The sequence below is a fragment of the Cetorhinus maximus genome, chromosome 10, assembly GCF_964194155.1.
Source record: "Cetorhinus maximus chromosome 10, sCetMax3.hap1.1, whole genome shotgun sequence".
Classification (NCBI taxonomy): Eukaryota; Metazoa; Chordata; class Chondrichthyes; order Lamniformes; family Cetorhinidae; genus Cetorhinus; species Cetorhinus maximus.
The window spans coordinates 76,972,990-76,989,461 of NC_135888.1; the positions used below are offsets into that span (position 1 = coordinate 76,972,990).

At 39.9% G+C, this 16,472-nt stretch overlaps 1 protein-coding gene across 2 annotated transcripts in view; it reads left to right on the forward strand.

Moving 5' to 3' along the window:
• rab24 (RAB24, member RAS oncogene family) overlaps positions 1–14,272 on the forward strand; it is a 28,085-nt gene extending 13,813 nt beyond the window's left edge. The window contains exons 5-9 of one of the 2 annotated variants that reach the window (XM_078550636.1): positions 195–262; positions 779–878; positions 6,376–6,426; positions 6,651–6,713; positions 11,333–14,272. In XM_078550636.1, the coding sequence (XP_078406762.1) occupies positions 195–262; positions 779–878; positions 6,376–6,426; positions 6,651–6,713; positions 11,333–11,400 (350 nt within the window). In that variant the 3' untranslated portion in view covers positions 11,401–14,272. The remainder of the gene's footprint in view (positions 1–194; positions 263–778; positions 879–6,375; positions 6,427–6,650; positions 6,714–11,332) is intronic. The other variant, XM_078550637.1, reaches the window with a different exon arrangement.
• The last annotated feature ends 2,200 nt before the right edge of the window (positions 14,273–16,472 follow it).

Below are 16,472 nucleotides of genomic sequence, written 5' to 3' on the forward strand. Positions count from 1 at the left end.
CTAAATTTTAAAATAAATGCTGCCCCTTAAACTATTAGTGTGGGGGAAGATTTCCACTGTGCTGTTAATAACAATACATAAATACGAGTCTTCAGAATGTGCTTACAATTTTGCTGTAGATTGCAAATAACAGAATCCTCCACATTTCTGAAATCCCTTTTATAATGTTCACCTTGGGTATTTCTGTCTTCCAGATCTGACTGACAGTAGCAGCTATGCAAGGGCTAGATTCTGGGTGAATGAAGTCCGGAACTGTGAAGAAGTGAGTTTTGTTATAATGCGGAGGAACTGATTTTAATCCTTACTCTGAATAGATTGGGCTCTTTGTTGTTGGTTTCCAATCATGGGTCATCATTTTGAAGTAACTCATTTGTAGTGTGGACTATGATTCTCTCACTAATAATCTTGTTTTTCATACCAGCGGGTGAAGTTATTGCAGTGTGTGTTAGATTTTCAGGGTTGAGAAAATGCAATGCAGTTTGCACATTGTGGGGATTACAGGCTCTGCTCTTCTTTGGGATTTGTGTAGTGGAGGTACCGTGGGCTCTGGGATTTCGGTAGGAGGCTTACAGTGTGGGTTATGAGACCAACTGGTTTTTGGGTTTGGTTGCTGGATTTACACTGTGGGTTTTGTCTGCTTTAGGATTTGGCATATGTATTTACAGTGGGCTGTGGGTGCTGATCTATTTTGAGATTTGAGTAACGATTTTGCAATGTGGTTCTAGGTTCTTGTGTGTTTGAGTTTACAGCTTGGGTCACAGTGTTCCCTCTCTTTCAGCATTGCAAGATATATTTGTGTGGAACCAAGAGTGATCTTGTACAGAATGATCGCAATGCACGGGGAGTCGATTACCATGATGTTCAAGATTATACAGATGGTAAAGTCTACTATTTTGCAAGATATTCACCATAAGAAGTTGATATGTTATGTTGTTTAAACTGGCAAGGAAAGAGACATTGAGTGGAAATATTATGTACTGGTATTTTCTTAGATTCTCAGTGTGGATTGGTTTAAAAAGAAAACAGAATAAATATTTGAGATGTGAAAATTGATCTGGTCAGGCTTGAGTGATGAAAGGTCTCATTTCCCATTAGTGAGACATATAGGGCAATTTTATGCAGTTCTTTTTCTGTGCTAACAGTAAGCCTAGTAACATTTTAATCATAACTTTCCAGTACTTAAAGTTGACTAAAGGTGTTTTCTACAGCTTGTATTATGAACTCCATTTTAACATCAGCAACTAAGAATTCAATCATTCAGGAGGTGTCTTCTTTCAACTGCAGTTTACTGTGTACATTTGAAAATGTCCTGAAGCTGAATTAGTTTTAAGTGGTATTCTATAATGACCTGGCTCCTCAAATGAGGGAACAGTAATTTAATGGTAATAGTTACTGCATTAGTAATCCAGAGGTCTAGACTAATATTCTGAAGATACAAGTTCAAATCCCACCATGGAAACTGGAGGAATTTAAATTCAGTTAATAAGTCTAGAATAAAAAGCTAGTCTCAGCAATAATGTTCACCAGATTATCGTCAAAACCCAATGTCATTCAGGAGACAAATTCTGCCATCCTTACTCAGTCTGGGCTACATGTGACTCCAGACCCACAGCAATGTAGTTGAATCTTAACTCGCCTAGAAGACTAGTCAGTTGTTTCAAACCACGACAGAAAAGTTGAATAAAAGAATATACCAAATGGACCACCCAGCATTGACCTAGACACTAAACATGACAGTCTGCCCAGTCGACTCTGCAAAGTCGTCCTCACTAACATCTGGGGGTTTGTGCCAAAATTGGGTCTGTTGTCTCACAAACTAGTCAAGCAGCAGCCTGACATAGTCATAATCATAGAATTATACCTTACAACCAATGTCCCAGATTCCTTTATCACCATCCCTGAGTATGTCCTGTCCCGCTGGTAGGACAAACCCACCAGAGATGGTGGGACAGTGAGTCGTCAGCGTTGACTCCAGAGAACATGATGTCTCATGGCATAAGGTTAAATGTGGACACTGTGGGTGCACCTTCACCATGTGGAATGAAGGGTGTTCTTGTGGAAAATGATCACAGTGTACAAGGAATTGATTACCACAGACGATATTCAAGATTATACAGATGGTAAAGTCTTTTATTTTGTTAATGACCATAACAAATCAATATATTGTTACGTTGAACCTGGCGTGGAAGGAGGCAATGAGTGAAAATGGTCTGTCTATCTTTTCTTAAATTCCCTGTATGGATCAGTTTAAAGAAAAGTACAGAATAAAAACTTGAGATATTAAAATTGATGTGGTCAGGGGTTAAATTTCCCATGCGGGCAGTGGAATGCAGCGGTTCAAGAAGGTGGCTCACCACCACCACCACCTTACAGATAATTAAGGATGGGCATGAAAAACTGGCCACACCAGCAATGCTCACATCCCAAGGATGCTCCCTGCAGTTGTGTGGGTGAGTATGGGTGTTTTTTTTTCAATACTTTCTGCATCCTTTCAGTTCTGCACTGAGGAGACTAACCCTTTTAAGTAGGACCTATCATAGGAGGAGTTTAATAATTTTGTTCTCTCCCTTTCTCTCTCTCTCTCTGAGCAGGTATGTATATTTTCTGAATTCCTGAGCTTGAATTATAACATTTTTATTTTGGTGGTATAGCAAGGCACTGCCAGATTCTGAACAGTTTAATGAGCATTTTTGTAACCTCTAAAAGGTTAGCTGCAAGTTCAAGTTGCAACAAATCTCTGTTACGACTGCAATATTTTCGATTCAATCTTTGAGATGAGCTGGGACAGGGAGGGGAATTGGTGTCCGTGATGTTTAAGATAAATCTCAGTACCAGCAGTGTTAGGTACACTATATTTCAATGCTGTAAGTATGTTGCATTGCACTACATGTCCATGAATTTACAGCACAGTAACCTACACACACGAACTCATCCCTTGTTCACAAGCATTCAAATGTAGAGTTACAAACTTCTCTTAACGTTCTCCTGCCCTAGCCCTGAACTCTCATATTTCTCTAGATTCTCTCCTATCTCCCCTTATGTCCTCTCCAAGCTCATCTTGCCCATGAAGACCCACCTCCTTCTCTCACTATATCCTATTCTCTTTAATCTCTGACCATGCAACTTCACCTTCTGGCCCCCATGTTAGCCAATATTGTTAACTGTTTTCTGCTGTTGTCCCCCTCTCCTTCAAATTTTCCATCGTTCCTCTCCTCAAAAAAAGTAATACTTGACCCACCATCCTTGCAAACTAACACCCCATCTCCAACTTCCCTTTCCTCTCAAGTCCTTGATCATGTTGCCACCTTTCAAATCTGTGCCCACCTTTCTCAGAACTCCATGTTTGGATTCCTGTTGTATACTGAAACTGCTCTTACCAAAGTCACAAAGGACATCCTGTGTGACTGTGACAAAGGTAAACCTTCCCTCTTTGCCCTTCTCGACTGTCTGCAGCCTTTAACACAGTTGAACACACCATCCTTCTCCATGTCAAGCAACCTCTCATCCCTGTTTTCAGTTCCCTCCATAGCCTCACCCACCCTATTTCTGTTATCTCCTCCAGCCCCACAACTCTCTGAGATACCTGCACTCATCTAATTCTGGCCTCTTGAGCATCATGATTTTAATCGCTCCACCATTGTGGCTGTGCCTTCCATTCTTGTTCATAAGTCACTGAAAGTTTACATGCAGGTGCAACAAGCAATTAGGAAGACAAATGGTATGTTAGCCTTTATTGCAAAAGGATTTGAGTACAGGAGTAAGGAAGTCTTGCTGAAGTTATTTAGAGCTTTGGTGAGACCACACGTGGAGTATAGTGTGCTGCTTTGGACTCCTAACCTAAGGAAGGATATACTAGCTATAGAGGGAGTGAAACCAAGGTTCACCACACCAATCCCTGGGATGGCGATATTGTCCTATGAAGAGAGATTGAGGAAACTGTGCCTGTATTCTCTAAGTTTAGAAGAATGAATGGTGATCTCACTGAAGTGTGCAAAATTCTTACAGGCTCAACAGGGTAGGTGCAGGAATGATATGTCCCCCTTGTTGGGGTGTCCAGAACCAGGAGAGAGAGTATCAGAATAAGGGGTAAGCCGTTTAGGACCGAGATGAGGAGGAATTTCTTCAGCCAGAGGGTGGTGAATCGTTGGAATTCTCTACCCCAGAGGGCTCTGGAGGTTCAGTCACTGAGTATGTTCAAAGCAGAGGTCGATAGATTTTTGGATACCAATAGCATCAAGGGATTATGGGGATAATGTGCAAAAATGGCATTGAGGTTAGAAGATCAACCATAATTTAGTTAAATGGCAGAGCAGGTTCAAAGGGCCACAAGGCCTACTCCTCCTACGTTCCATTGCCTAGGCCCTAAGCTCTGGAATTCCCTCCCAACATCTGTGTCTCTACCTCACTCTCCTCCCTACATGTTTCCTCCTTTAAGAAACTTTTTAAAGCTTTTGGTCATCAGATGTAATTATTCTCATGTGGCTTGATGTCACTTTTTGTTTTATAATCCTGTGAAGCATCTTGGGACATTTTATGCTAAAAGCACTATATAAATACAAGCTGTTAATCAGTTACTGAACCAGGGTTACTGGGGTATGCATTAGGCAATGGGAAAGCCCATTGCTGGCCCAATCTAAATTTAGGTGAGCATGTGAGAAGGATAGGGAAAAGTTCATGCAGTCACTAACCCCCATCTGATTGTCTCCTTAAAACAGTTGAGCAAGGTTCCGGGAGACAGCAGCAATCCGTAAATTCTCAGCTAACTCTGTTTACCTTCTATAACTGGAAGTGTCCTCTCCTCTCTCGAAGTTGTGAAATTTCCATTTGAAGGGTTCTAAGAGAACCGTACTCAACACACACTTTAGTGATCTGCCTCAGAAGCCAAACATTTTCTGCACTGGCTAAGGATTGAATGTACATGTTCTATAGTTGTACTATCATTCTCCATTCCAAATAACCTACCCATTTGGGCAGAATCTAACCCTTTCACCATTTTAAACCTCAAGCATAACCGGTCCAGTCCTGTGTTGCTCTGTAGAAAATATAATGCACCCCGAAACAAAGTGTTTAATTTTCCTCATTTTGATCACTGCTGACTAACAGACCACTGAGCGCCACTTGAATCTGACCGGATAATTAATTGCTGGAATCACTGGAGCATTTGGAAAAGTCTGTGCATTTTTGTTTGACTCTCTCTGGTTATAAAACACACAAAAACAAATCTTGCAATTACGTTGTGCCTTTTGCATCAGAATGCTCCAAGATGTTTTACAGCTGATTATGAACAGTCATCGATGTTCCACTGCAGCAAATGCAACAGCCAATACATCTACAGCAAGCTTCCACCTCCAGCAGTGAGATGTATGATCAGAGAAACTGTTTGTTGAAGGAGAAATATTGGCTAGGAGATTTATGTGCATCTGAGAGGGCAGATGGGGCCTGAGTATAATAGCTCATTTCAAAGACTGTACATGCAACAGCAGAAATTTCCTCAGTACTGCACTGGTGTTGAGTGTTGAACCATTAGTATTTTTTGGCTTAGAAGTGTCCTTGTACCTGCATAGATGTTGTGGCCCTCTATCTCAGAATTTCAGAATGGTGCATGTATTTGACTAAATTGTGAATGTTTTGTGAATGATGGAATTTGGATTTGTATCTTTCATTATTCTGTTGTTCCTGGGTAGCACCTCAAAGGAATTATAACATATATCTCACTAGACTTCCCCCGGTTTAGCAGTCCTTCTGAGTGAATTTTTAAATATAGGAGAGGATTATATGGAAGGATAACAGTAGAATTAATGGCCATGTACCTTTTCGGGTACAGCTTTACTATGTTTCTTTCGCACAGGGAAATTAACTTTTATATCCAGAAAGGGAGAATGTCCTGTACATTAAGAACACTAATAGCTTCTTTCTGTTAACCTACCTGTTTCTAATCAATTTTTCAGATAGTTTATAGCCTAAGCCACTTTTGACTGTGTTTAACTTACCACTTCTTAAAGCCCAGTTAGGCCCTGTGATAAATCCAGTAGGCCAAATACAACAACAATAGTTTCTGTTCAACTCTTGGGCTTTCTTCTGTTGCCCAGGTACTGAACAGATAAAAGCATGTTCTGTTTTTCTTAGGAGTGAGGCTTGCTTATAGAAGTGGTCTCTGATAGTGAGCGCAAGAAAAGCATCTAAGCCAAAAGTCCAAAATGTAACATTGTTGCATAATCCCATTATCACACATGTTTTATCATAATGGTGATTTCAGACATTTAGTGAATACAACAAAGTTAAGAACGTTGGGCAGTTGTATTTTCTTACTGATTTCTGCTTTGTGAGATTAGATCCTCATCACTGTGCCATTCACGTGCAATATTTATTTTTCAGAGATCAAAGCCAAGCTGTTTGAAACCTCCAGTAAGACGGGGCAGAATGTTGGTAAGTTTCTATTTTCTGTATCTCTCTCTGTGTCACATCATTTCTTTCTCATTCACCCTTCCCTCTGAAACATCACAATAACGTTTTGATGAGCAGAGGAGGTGTAAAGAAGTCTTGATGAAGATTGGAGGATTTTGCAATCAGATTGTAATGAGGAGTTGAGGGGTGCAATCTATAGGAGCTTGAACGCAACAAACCAAAATCCTTTTGTTCTCTTGTTTCAGATGAACTCTTTCAGATAGTAGCAGAAGATTACGTGAATGTAACAGCCTTTCAGGTGATGACAGGTAAATAAATGAGAACTAGGGATTTATCAGATATCAACAGGAAAGCTGTCTACACGTTGACTATGTGGAAAGATCTGGGCATTCAAAGTGTGAGAGAGAATAACAAAGTCTGGGGTATATACTTGGCATGTTTTTACATCCCAAATTCTGGATCTTTTACAGTATGTATGTGAATAACTGGAGCTGGAGCAGTGGCTGTCTGAGTGTTAGTGAATCCCCAGATCCCGTGTGAGCCATTAGTAGGTGATTTGTCATCTACAAGTATTGGTGTATAGGTCGTAGTATATGATGGGGTCTAGGGTATTTGTTGTATTTGAGAGTTAGTATATGACAGGGTCTGAGGTATTCTTACGAATATACGTACATATAGACATACGAATTGGGAGCCTGAGTAGGCCACTTGACCCCTCAAGCCTGCTCTGCCATTCAATAAGATCATGGCTGATCTGATTTTAATCTCACGTCCCTGCCTAACCCTGATAACCTTTCACCCCGTTATCAAGAATCTATCTACATCTGCCTTAAAGATATTTAAGAACTCTGCCTCAACCATCTTTTGAGGAAGAGAATTCCAAAGTCTCTCAAACCTTAGAGAATTTTTCCTCATCTCTGTCCTAAATGAGCAACCTCTTATTTTGAAACTGTGACCCCAAGTTCTAGATTCTCCCACAAGAGGAAATATCGTTTCCTCATCAACCCTGCCAAGTCCCCTCAGGATCTTATGTTTCAATCAAGTCACCTCTTATTCTTCTTAACTCCAGCGGATACAAGCCTTTCCTCATAAGGTAACTCACCCATTACACGTTGTAATCTAGTAAACCTTCTCTGAACTGCTAATGCATTTACATCTTTCCTTAAATAAGGAGACCAATACTGTACACAGTACTCTAGATGTGGTCTCACCAATGCCCTGTATAATTGAAGCATAACCTCCTTGCTCTTGTATTCAATTTCCATTGCAATAAATGATAACATTCTTTTAGCTAATTACTTGCTGCACCCTCATACTAACCTTTTGTGATGCATGCACTAGGACACCCAGATCCCTCTACATCTCAGAGCTCTGCAGTCTCTCACCGTTCACATAATATGGCCCTTTTTTATTCGTCCTGTCAAAATGGACAACCTCGCATTTTCCTACATTATACTCCAGATGCCAGATCTTTGCCCATTCACCTAACCTATCTATATCCTTTTGTAACCTCATGTTCTCTTCATAGCTTACTTTCCTACTTATCAACCATACCATTGATCCCTTCATCCAAATCATTTATATAATTTGTAAAGAGTTGAGGCCCCAGCACTGATCCCTGTGGCACCACTGGTCACATCCTACGAACCAGAAAATGAGCCATTTATGCCTACTGTTTCCTGTTAGTTGGCCAATTTTCTATCCATGCCAATATGTTACCCCCTACACCATAAGCTTTTATTTTCCACAATAACTTTTGATGAGGCACCTTATCAAATGCCTTCTGAAAATCTAAGTATAACACATCCACCAGTTCCCCATTATCTACAGCACCTGTTAACTTCTTCAAAGAACTCTAATAAATTGGTTAAACATGACTCCCCTGTCACAAAGCCATGTTGACCCTGAGTGATTGCCTTGAATTTATCTAAGTGCCCTGTTATAACATCTTTAATAATAGCTTCTAACATCTTCCCTATGACAGATGTTAAGCTAATTGACCTATAATTTCCTGCTTTCTGTTTCCCTCCCTTTAGCTATTTTCCAATCTAATGGAACCTTCCCCAAATCTAGTGAATTTTGGAAAATTAAAACCAATGCATCAACTATCTCTCTAGCCACTTCTTTTAAGACCCTAGGATGAAAACCATCAGGCCCCAGGGTCTTGTCAACCCTCAGTTCCAACAAATTTGCTAAGTACCACTTCCCTGGTGATTGTAATTTTCTTGAGTTCCTCCCTCTCTTTCAATTCCTGATTTACAACTATTTCTGGGATGTTACTTGCATTGGCCTTCAATAGAGGATACTAAATACCTATTCAATTCATCTGCCATCTTATTTTGTTAACTTTTCTTTTTTAAATATCTACAGAAACTTACTATCTGTCTTTATTTTTCTAGCTAGCTTTCTCTTAGACTCTAATTTTTCCCTCCTTTTCAATCTTTTGGCCATTCTTTTCTGTTTTCTATATTCTGCCCAATCTTCTGATCTGCCACCCATCTTTGCACAATTATGTTTTTTCTTTCAGTTTGATACTATATTTAACTTTCTTAGTTAACCATAGATGGTGGATCCTCCTCTTGGAATTTTTCTTTCATCTATTCTGTGTATTATGAAATATCTCCTTAAATGTCTGCCACTTGCTCTCTACTGAACTATCCCATAACCTAAATTGCTAGTTCACTTTCGCTAGCTCTGCTTTCATGCCGTCATAATTGTGCTTATTTAAGTTTAGTGTTAGACCCAGTCTCTCTCAAACTGAATGTAAAATTCAATCATATTATGATCACTGCTGCCTAGGGGTGCTTTCACTATGCGGTCATTAATCTAATCTCACTGCACAATACCAGGTCTAGTGTGGCTTGCTCCCTGGTTGGCTCTGGAATTTGCTGATCTAAGAAATTATCCCTAAAACATTCTATGAAGTTGTCATCTATGCTACCTTTGCCCATCTGGTTGTTCCAGTCTATATGTAGATTAAAATCCCTGATGATAATTGCTGTACCTTTCTGATGAGCTCCCACAATTTCTTCTTTGATACCCTGTCCTACCATGTGATTACTGTTAGGGAGCCTGTACACCGCTCCCACAAGTGACTTCTTGCCTTTATCATTCCTCATCTCTACCCAAACCGCTCCTATGTCCTGGTTTCCTGTACTTAAGCCATCCCCGTTTATTGTGTTAATTTCATCTTTAATTAACAGTGCCACCCCTCCACTTTTTCCTAACTTCCTTTCCTTCCTAAAAGTCATGCCCTTCTCTGTTCAGGTCCCAATCTATCCCATCCTGTAGCCATGATTCTGTAATAACTAATAGATCGTGCTTATTTATCTCCATTTGCACTACTAGTTGATCTGTTTTGTTTCGAAAGCTCCGTGTATTCAGATGCAGAGCCTTAAGTTTAGTCCCTTTATTATTTTTGTAACTTCTGGCCTTATCTATTGGCTCACTCTTTGACTTGTAGTCTCTATCCCTTCCTGTTATGGTCTGTTTATCATTTCCCACATTAATACCTTCCGCTCTTACCTTGTCTCTACTTTTTACTTTACCACATCTTCCCACATTTGATCCCTTGCCCCCATGATTTAGTTTAAAACCTTTTCTACTTCCCTAGTTACATGATTCGCAAGAATACTCATCCCAGCATGGTTCAGGTATAGACTGTCCCATCGGTACAGCCCCCAATTTCCCTAGTACTGGTGCCAGTGCCCCACGAACTGGGACCCACTTCTCTCACACCAGTCTTTTGAGCCACACATTCATTTCTCTAATCTTTTTTGCGCTATGCCAATTTGCACGTGGCTCAGGTAATAATCCAGAGATTATTACCTTTGATCTGCTTTTTAATTTTGGCACCTTGCACCTCATACTTACCATGCAGAACCTCTTTTCTTTTCCTGCCTATGTGGACCACGATGACTGGATCCTCCCCCTCCCATTGCAAGTTCCTCTCCAGCCCTAAGCAGATGTCCTGAGCCGTGGCACCGGGCAGGCAACACAGCCTTCTGGACTCCTCTTTTCTGCAGAGAACTGTCATTCTCCCTCACTATACTGCCCCCAACTACCATTACATTCCTGTTTGCTGCCCCCGCTTGAACAGCTTCCTGTACCATGGTGCCACAGCCAGCCTGCTCATCCACCTTGTCGACATTTCTTTCGTCCACACAGGTTGTGAGCAATTCAAAACTGTTTGACAATTGCAAAGTCTGAAGCTCCTCCACTACTGTCTGCTTGGTCCCTTTACCTGCCACACTCACGGTCACATCCTCCTGTCCCTCATTGCTGACGACCCTATTCTAAGATGCGTGACCATCTTCTGTTACAAAGTGTCCAGGTATTTCTCACCCTCCCTTATGTTGCGCAGTATCTGCAGTTCGGCTTCCAGATCAATATCCTGATCCAGCATTCCTCTAGCTGCTTGCACTTTATGTAGACGTGTTTGTCCCTAACACTAAGCACTTACCAGCCAATCAAATTACTATCAACTTACAAAAGTACAGTGCCTATACAATTTTAAACCCTAGGAAAAATAAACCTCAACCACTTACTAGATATTCACCAAATGCTCACAAAACAGCTAGCTTCTTCTCCAACCAATTAGATTGCTTCTTTGCTCTGATATCACTTTGTTTTCTCGCGCCGCTTTGAGACTCGCGACCGTCTCTCCCCTCGCACCGCTTTGAGACTCGCGACAGTCTCTCCCCTTGCGCCGCTTTGAGACTCGCGACCGTCTCTCCCCTCGCGCCGCTTTGAGACTCGCGACCGTCTCTCCCCTCGCGCCGCTTTGCGACTCGCGACCGTCTCTCCCCTCGCGCCGCTTTGAGACTCGCGAGTCAGGAGTCTATTATATTCTCATGGGTCTCCAGAGTCTCATTCGCTGTATTATATTCTCATGGGTCTTTATAGACTATTTTCTGTTTGTTTTTAGAAGGTGATGCTGTGAACCTGGCTGAGAAGAAGAAACCAACTTATTTATTTGGCTGTTGTCACCAATAGCATCTGATTTCTAAAGACCCATTTGCCAATATTTTAAGGAGGAATTCTACGCAGATTCACTGGACTGAGACTCCTTATTCACAAAACTGTTTGAATATCATGGTCTTGAAATTTTTCTGAGACTGGATCCATTGTAATGTGACTACTAGGGAACTGCAGTGTCCAAAAGACAGTCGTCTGACCCTTGAACTGAAGTGACCTTTCTTGCTGGAATACTACAGCACATCTCTGAACTTATTGTGGAGACTGCCTCAGGGCAGTCCTTCTCGCACAGCTAAATATGTATGGCTTTTTATATTTTAGAACTTCGCCAAGATTTTGTGCATGATGTACCTATCTTTTTGCCTTTACTGATTTTGTGATAATTTAATTTTTTTTTGTGTTGCCTATTGAAAGTGGCGGCAGATGTGTTATTTACCACACCAAGCAAGGTGCTCCACACCTATTATGTGACATCCATGGCACCAAGATTTCAGGGTCCACCTTTCTACGTCTGTTCGCCATAATATTATGTTGAATTTTTAACAAACATGCATTAAGTTTTGATTTATTTTTTGAGTCTGCTCCTCAACCGTTTTTCATAGGATACTATGTTACACAACTAATCATATTAGTATTGGACCTCCACTCGCCCTGACAGTCTTGGAAGGACAGCCTGTGTTGAGCAGTTGTTTTCGGTTTTTGTTCATGTTCTCTTTTGGTGCATAATGTTTACAAATATTCTCCAACAGAACTATGGCAGTGTTTTAGAATCAGAATGCACTGGGTTTTGGTTACTGGTCTTGCTAATGGGAGGGAATTACTTGTAAATTGCTGCCTCAGTTATAGTACTGACCAAAACTAGCCAGTCACAATATATAGGCAATGCTGCCTATTTTGTAGACTGAGGGAAGGGAAACACTGCACACAGGAAATGAGATACCAAGCTATGTTTCATATGGAGGATGCTGATTGCAGCTGAATTTTTGTGCCAGGAAAAAACTGACTTCATAAACTATGGGTGGTCTTCCAATTCAGTTGCTTGGATTCAAAAGTATAGCAATGTTGGAAAATGTGCAACAAGTGAAGGTTGTGCCCACCTTATCCCAGATGCAAGTTTGGAGTAGGCTGTGACCTTTATCTGATATGGGGTTATATATTTGGTGATAAGATCTCATTGCCATATAATATGGACCTCACACTTCACAGATAAGAACCACTGTGTCATAGGCACTACAATCAATATGTCTGTTTTAGGTATCAATGTTCTCTTGCATTCCAGTTCCTTTGTCCTGGTTAGTTGGTTTTCACACAGTAATTTTTAGCATTACAGGTAGCATTTTATATCATCATCCCAGTACCACCGACCATGCAAGTGGTAGCAGCAAATTCCGTAATCGTAAAACAGTATTAAAGCTATTTGGTTGGCGAATACTAATGACTTCTGCCTGTGATTGCTGGTGCAGGACACATGGTTGTAGGCACAGATTACATCTCTATTCTTATCATCTGATGATAATATTTAAAGTGACAAATAAACTCCAACGGTGGCTTGTTGCTTTATTACTGTAATCCTTGCAGCACCATTTTACAATTTGTATTTCTAAATTTATCTCCTTTCTACTCTCAATGTTCCCACCATATTCTTCAGCTACAAGGAAAGCATGTAACAGTCCTTTGGTAGAAGATGCAGGATCTTATGACAAGGCAACATTTGCAATCCCACTCCAGTTTGAAGATTCCTGACACAATCACAAACCTCAATCTGAAAGTTCTTTGTCTGTATTTAGAGTAATATTCAAGTTGAGCTCACTGGTGTACAATTTAACATTGGAGAATATAAGATATTAAGAGTTTGAAAATTAAATCATGTGCTACCTTGGATTAATTTGAATACAGGCTTTTTGAATTTGGACTGTAGAAATGTGAAAATATTTGGAGTTTGGTTTGAAAACAGATGGTGCTTCAAACACTAAGTTAGCTTAATTTTAGAGCATGATGATAGCTCTATTTGTATAACTGAGTTGAAACTGTCAGGTTCAACAGCTAAAATTTTCTTTGAACTGAACTCCGATTGGAATGATGTGTGACTTTAGCTGGGACCTCCTCTCTGCTCTGAACAACTGTATATTCCTCATTATTGATGCATTTAAAGCTGTATATGTGCAACAGTTCAGCTCTTTTAATGCATTAAAAGGTCAGAGGTGCAAAGTGATCTTTCAGAAAGACAGGAGAGAATACTCAAGAGTTGACGAATGTTAATGTGATTTTTTTGAACCAAGGGCGAATGGGTTAATTCCCACTTAGGGCAGAGCACAGGTATGGATTTAAAAAAGGTGCCACTGATAACCAAGTTTTCAACCACTGCACCCAAAATATTTTGTCAGGATCTTTAAAAATAACTTTCAAACTGAAGGAATATTTGCTGTTTGATTGCACAGTACTTGCAGTATTTTCTGGAATGACATGAGATATTGTCTCACTATAGTGAGCACATTTGTTGATCTAAAGCGAATGCTTGTGTGGTTGAGATTCACCTTCACATAGTGTAGCAGCTCAAGGGAATTCAGGTGAGTAAGGACTGTCTAAAGGTTCTGTCACAGCCAGATCTGAGGCACTGCTTCTTGATCAAAGACTTATTTAATTTGTATGTGTAAGTGACTGCAATGCATCGTGGGAACCCAACACTTGGTGCTGTGGAGTCAGTGCATCTTATAATGCGCTGGTCCTCTGTGAATAAACCTAATAAAGCTGGTTATCTTATCAGTTGTAAACACTACCATCTGTATTCATTACTGTCCATTTGAATTTTGTGTTAAAACTTTTGTTACAAAGGCATTCTCTTTTGATTTTAATGTAAGAATATGATTAAATGCACAAAGCTTCAACATTACTGTTTGTGTGAATCACTTTATTTGAAGTAATTGTCATTATTGTATTTGAGAATGTTTATTTTTGTACTTGTAAGATAATGGACTCTCTCCCGCAAGCCCTGGTCTGGCAGCTGGTGTAAGTGTTGTGCTTAGTTACAATAATATGTTGTTTCATAGCAATATGGATATTTTTGCCAGGTTTCGTTCCTTGTATGTGCTGAGTTGCATAACCTCAGCAGCCAGAAGGGTGTTCACAATTGGCCTTACTAAGTTAGCTGTAGATCTCGTTCTTAATCATTATTCAATTATCTAGGTTGAGGAATGGCTGTGAAATCCTGCAATCATAAAATATCCTGCAAGTGCTCAATGTCCAAATTCACATGGAGAGATTGTTTACATGATGCACTGAAGGGCTACAGCTACCCATTGAACTTTGTCTTGCTCAGTTTTTTTGATATTACTATGATCATTGCTTATTTCAAGTTTCCTGTATTCGTCCTAAACCCCAAAATATCTGGTCTTGTGTGCTCTTCCTCTTGCTGTATCTTTGTGTTGAAATCCAGACTCTGTACCCTTGCTAAATACAACTTGTAGACTTCTAAAACCCAAGCATAATATTTTCCAACTATTATTTGATTTACCATGTCTTACTTTTCAGGTTGGCCTGCATTATGGATGTTCATTTAAGTTTCTCAGTTTACCACAAATACTTCTTTGCCATTTCTTCCCATGCTTCTCCTCTAACTCGGTCTCCTCTCCTGTTCACCTTAGGATTATCCCTGCACTGCATTCTACAAGAATTAGATGTTTGCTGGAATTCTGGGAAAACATAACGAATAGCATTTTTAGTTTTATTAATAAGGGCATAGAGTACGCAAGCTAGGAAAGAACTTGTATTTATATAACATCTTACATGTTCTCAACATGTTTCATAGCCACTAAATTACTTTTTAAGTGTAACCATTGGTGTGGCATAGGAAGACACTTCTTTCAGGCAATGACTAGGCCACAGCGTACCATGTTCAGTTTTGAAATGTAGAAAGGACATAAACTATAAGGAACATATGGCATAGATTCATCAGGATGACACCAGGGTTGAGACATTATGGTTAGGAGGAACTATTTCTGTTGCAGCAGAGAAAGCAAAAGAAGAATTTTAATATGGAGGCAAATGTACAAACTTTCACCTGGTTGGCAAATCAGTGACAAGCGGCTGGTGATTTCAAATTGTCGCTGAAAATGAGAGAACTGTTTCAGCTAAACAAAATAAATTACATCTATTCAGTGGGTCATTCCCTAGGGCACTGTCTTGACCAGAGTTAAGCTGTCTGGTTTAAATTTCAAACAATGCCTCACAGTTAACCGTCAGTCAACATCAACTGGTGCATTTTCTGTTGCAACAGCTCTACCAATCATAGTCCATTTGCCAACCACTCAGCACTCTTCTCATACAGTATATGTTTCCTCTGACGTTGGTATTTTTTTTGTGAATTGTTCTTATGAGTGCAAGACAAAAAGCTTTGACAAAAAATTTCTCTTTTTCAGCAATACTCAAGATCTGTACTACCAAACAACTATTAGGATTAGGAGATTTGTTTGATGCAGAGTTTTTGGAATATGGAATACTTTAACATATAAACAGTTCAGACAACTTTAGAACATTTTAAATAAAATGTGGGTAACTCTTTAATACAGAAGAAGAAACGGGCCAATTGGGAAAATGCAGGGTAGTGGGATTTTGTTTTGGATTGCTCTGGCAAAGGCCCTGTACAAACACACTGGGTGGAATAGTCTTTCCCCTGTGCTGTAAATTTCTATGGTTCTGCAGTTCTGAAAAGCTGAAATACAAAAAAAATTAATTTTTCCAGTATTGACAGGTACTTCCAACAAAGGATGGTGCCAAATTCAACTGAATTGATCTATCAAGGTCGCAGGCCATTAGACTTAATGCATTACATTGCGTGGACAAACAGAAATGATGGATAAAGAATGCTAGTACAACTCACCAATAGTGTTTTTTTCCCAGTTCCATTTAAGCACCTGGAAAAGGAAAAATGCACAGCACCTAGTTGAAGACCTGCACTGTATCAAAATCAATAATAATCAAAATTATGGTTTCTAATGCATGTCTATCTATTCAAATAGAATTGATCCTCTTGATTAGTGTCTGATGGTTATGTTCTTTTACCTGAGGCTTAATTAGCCAAAATAAACTGTATA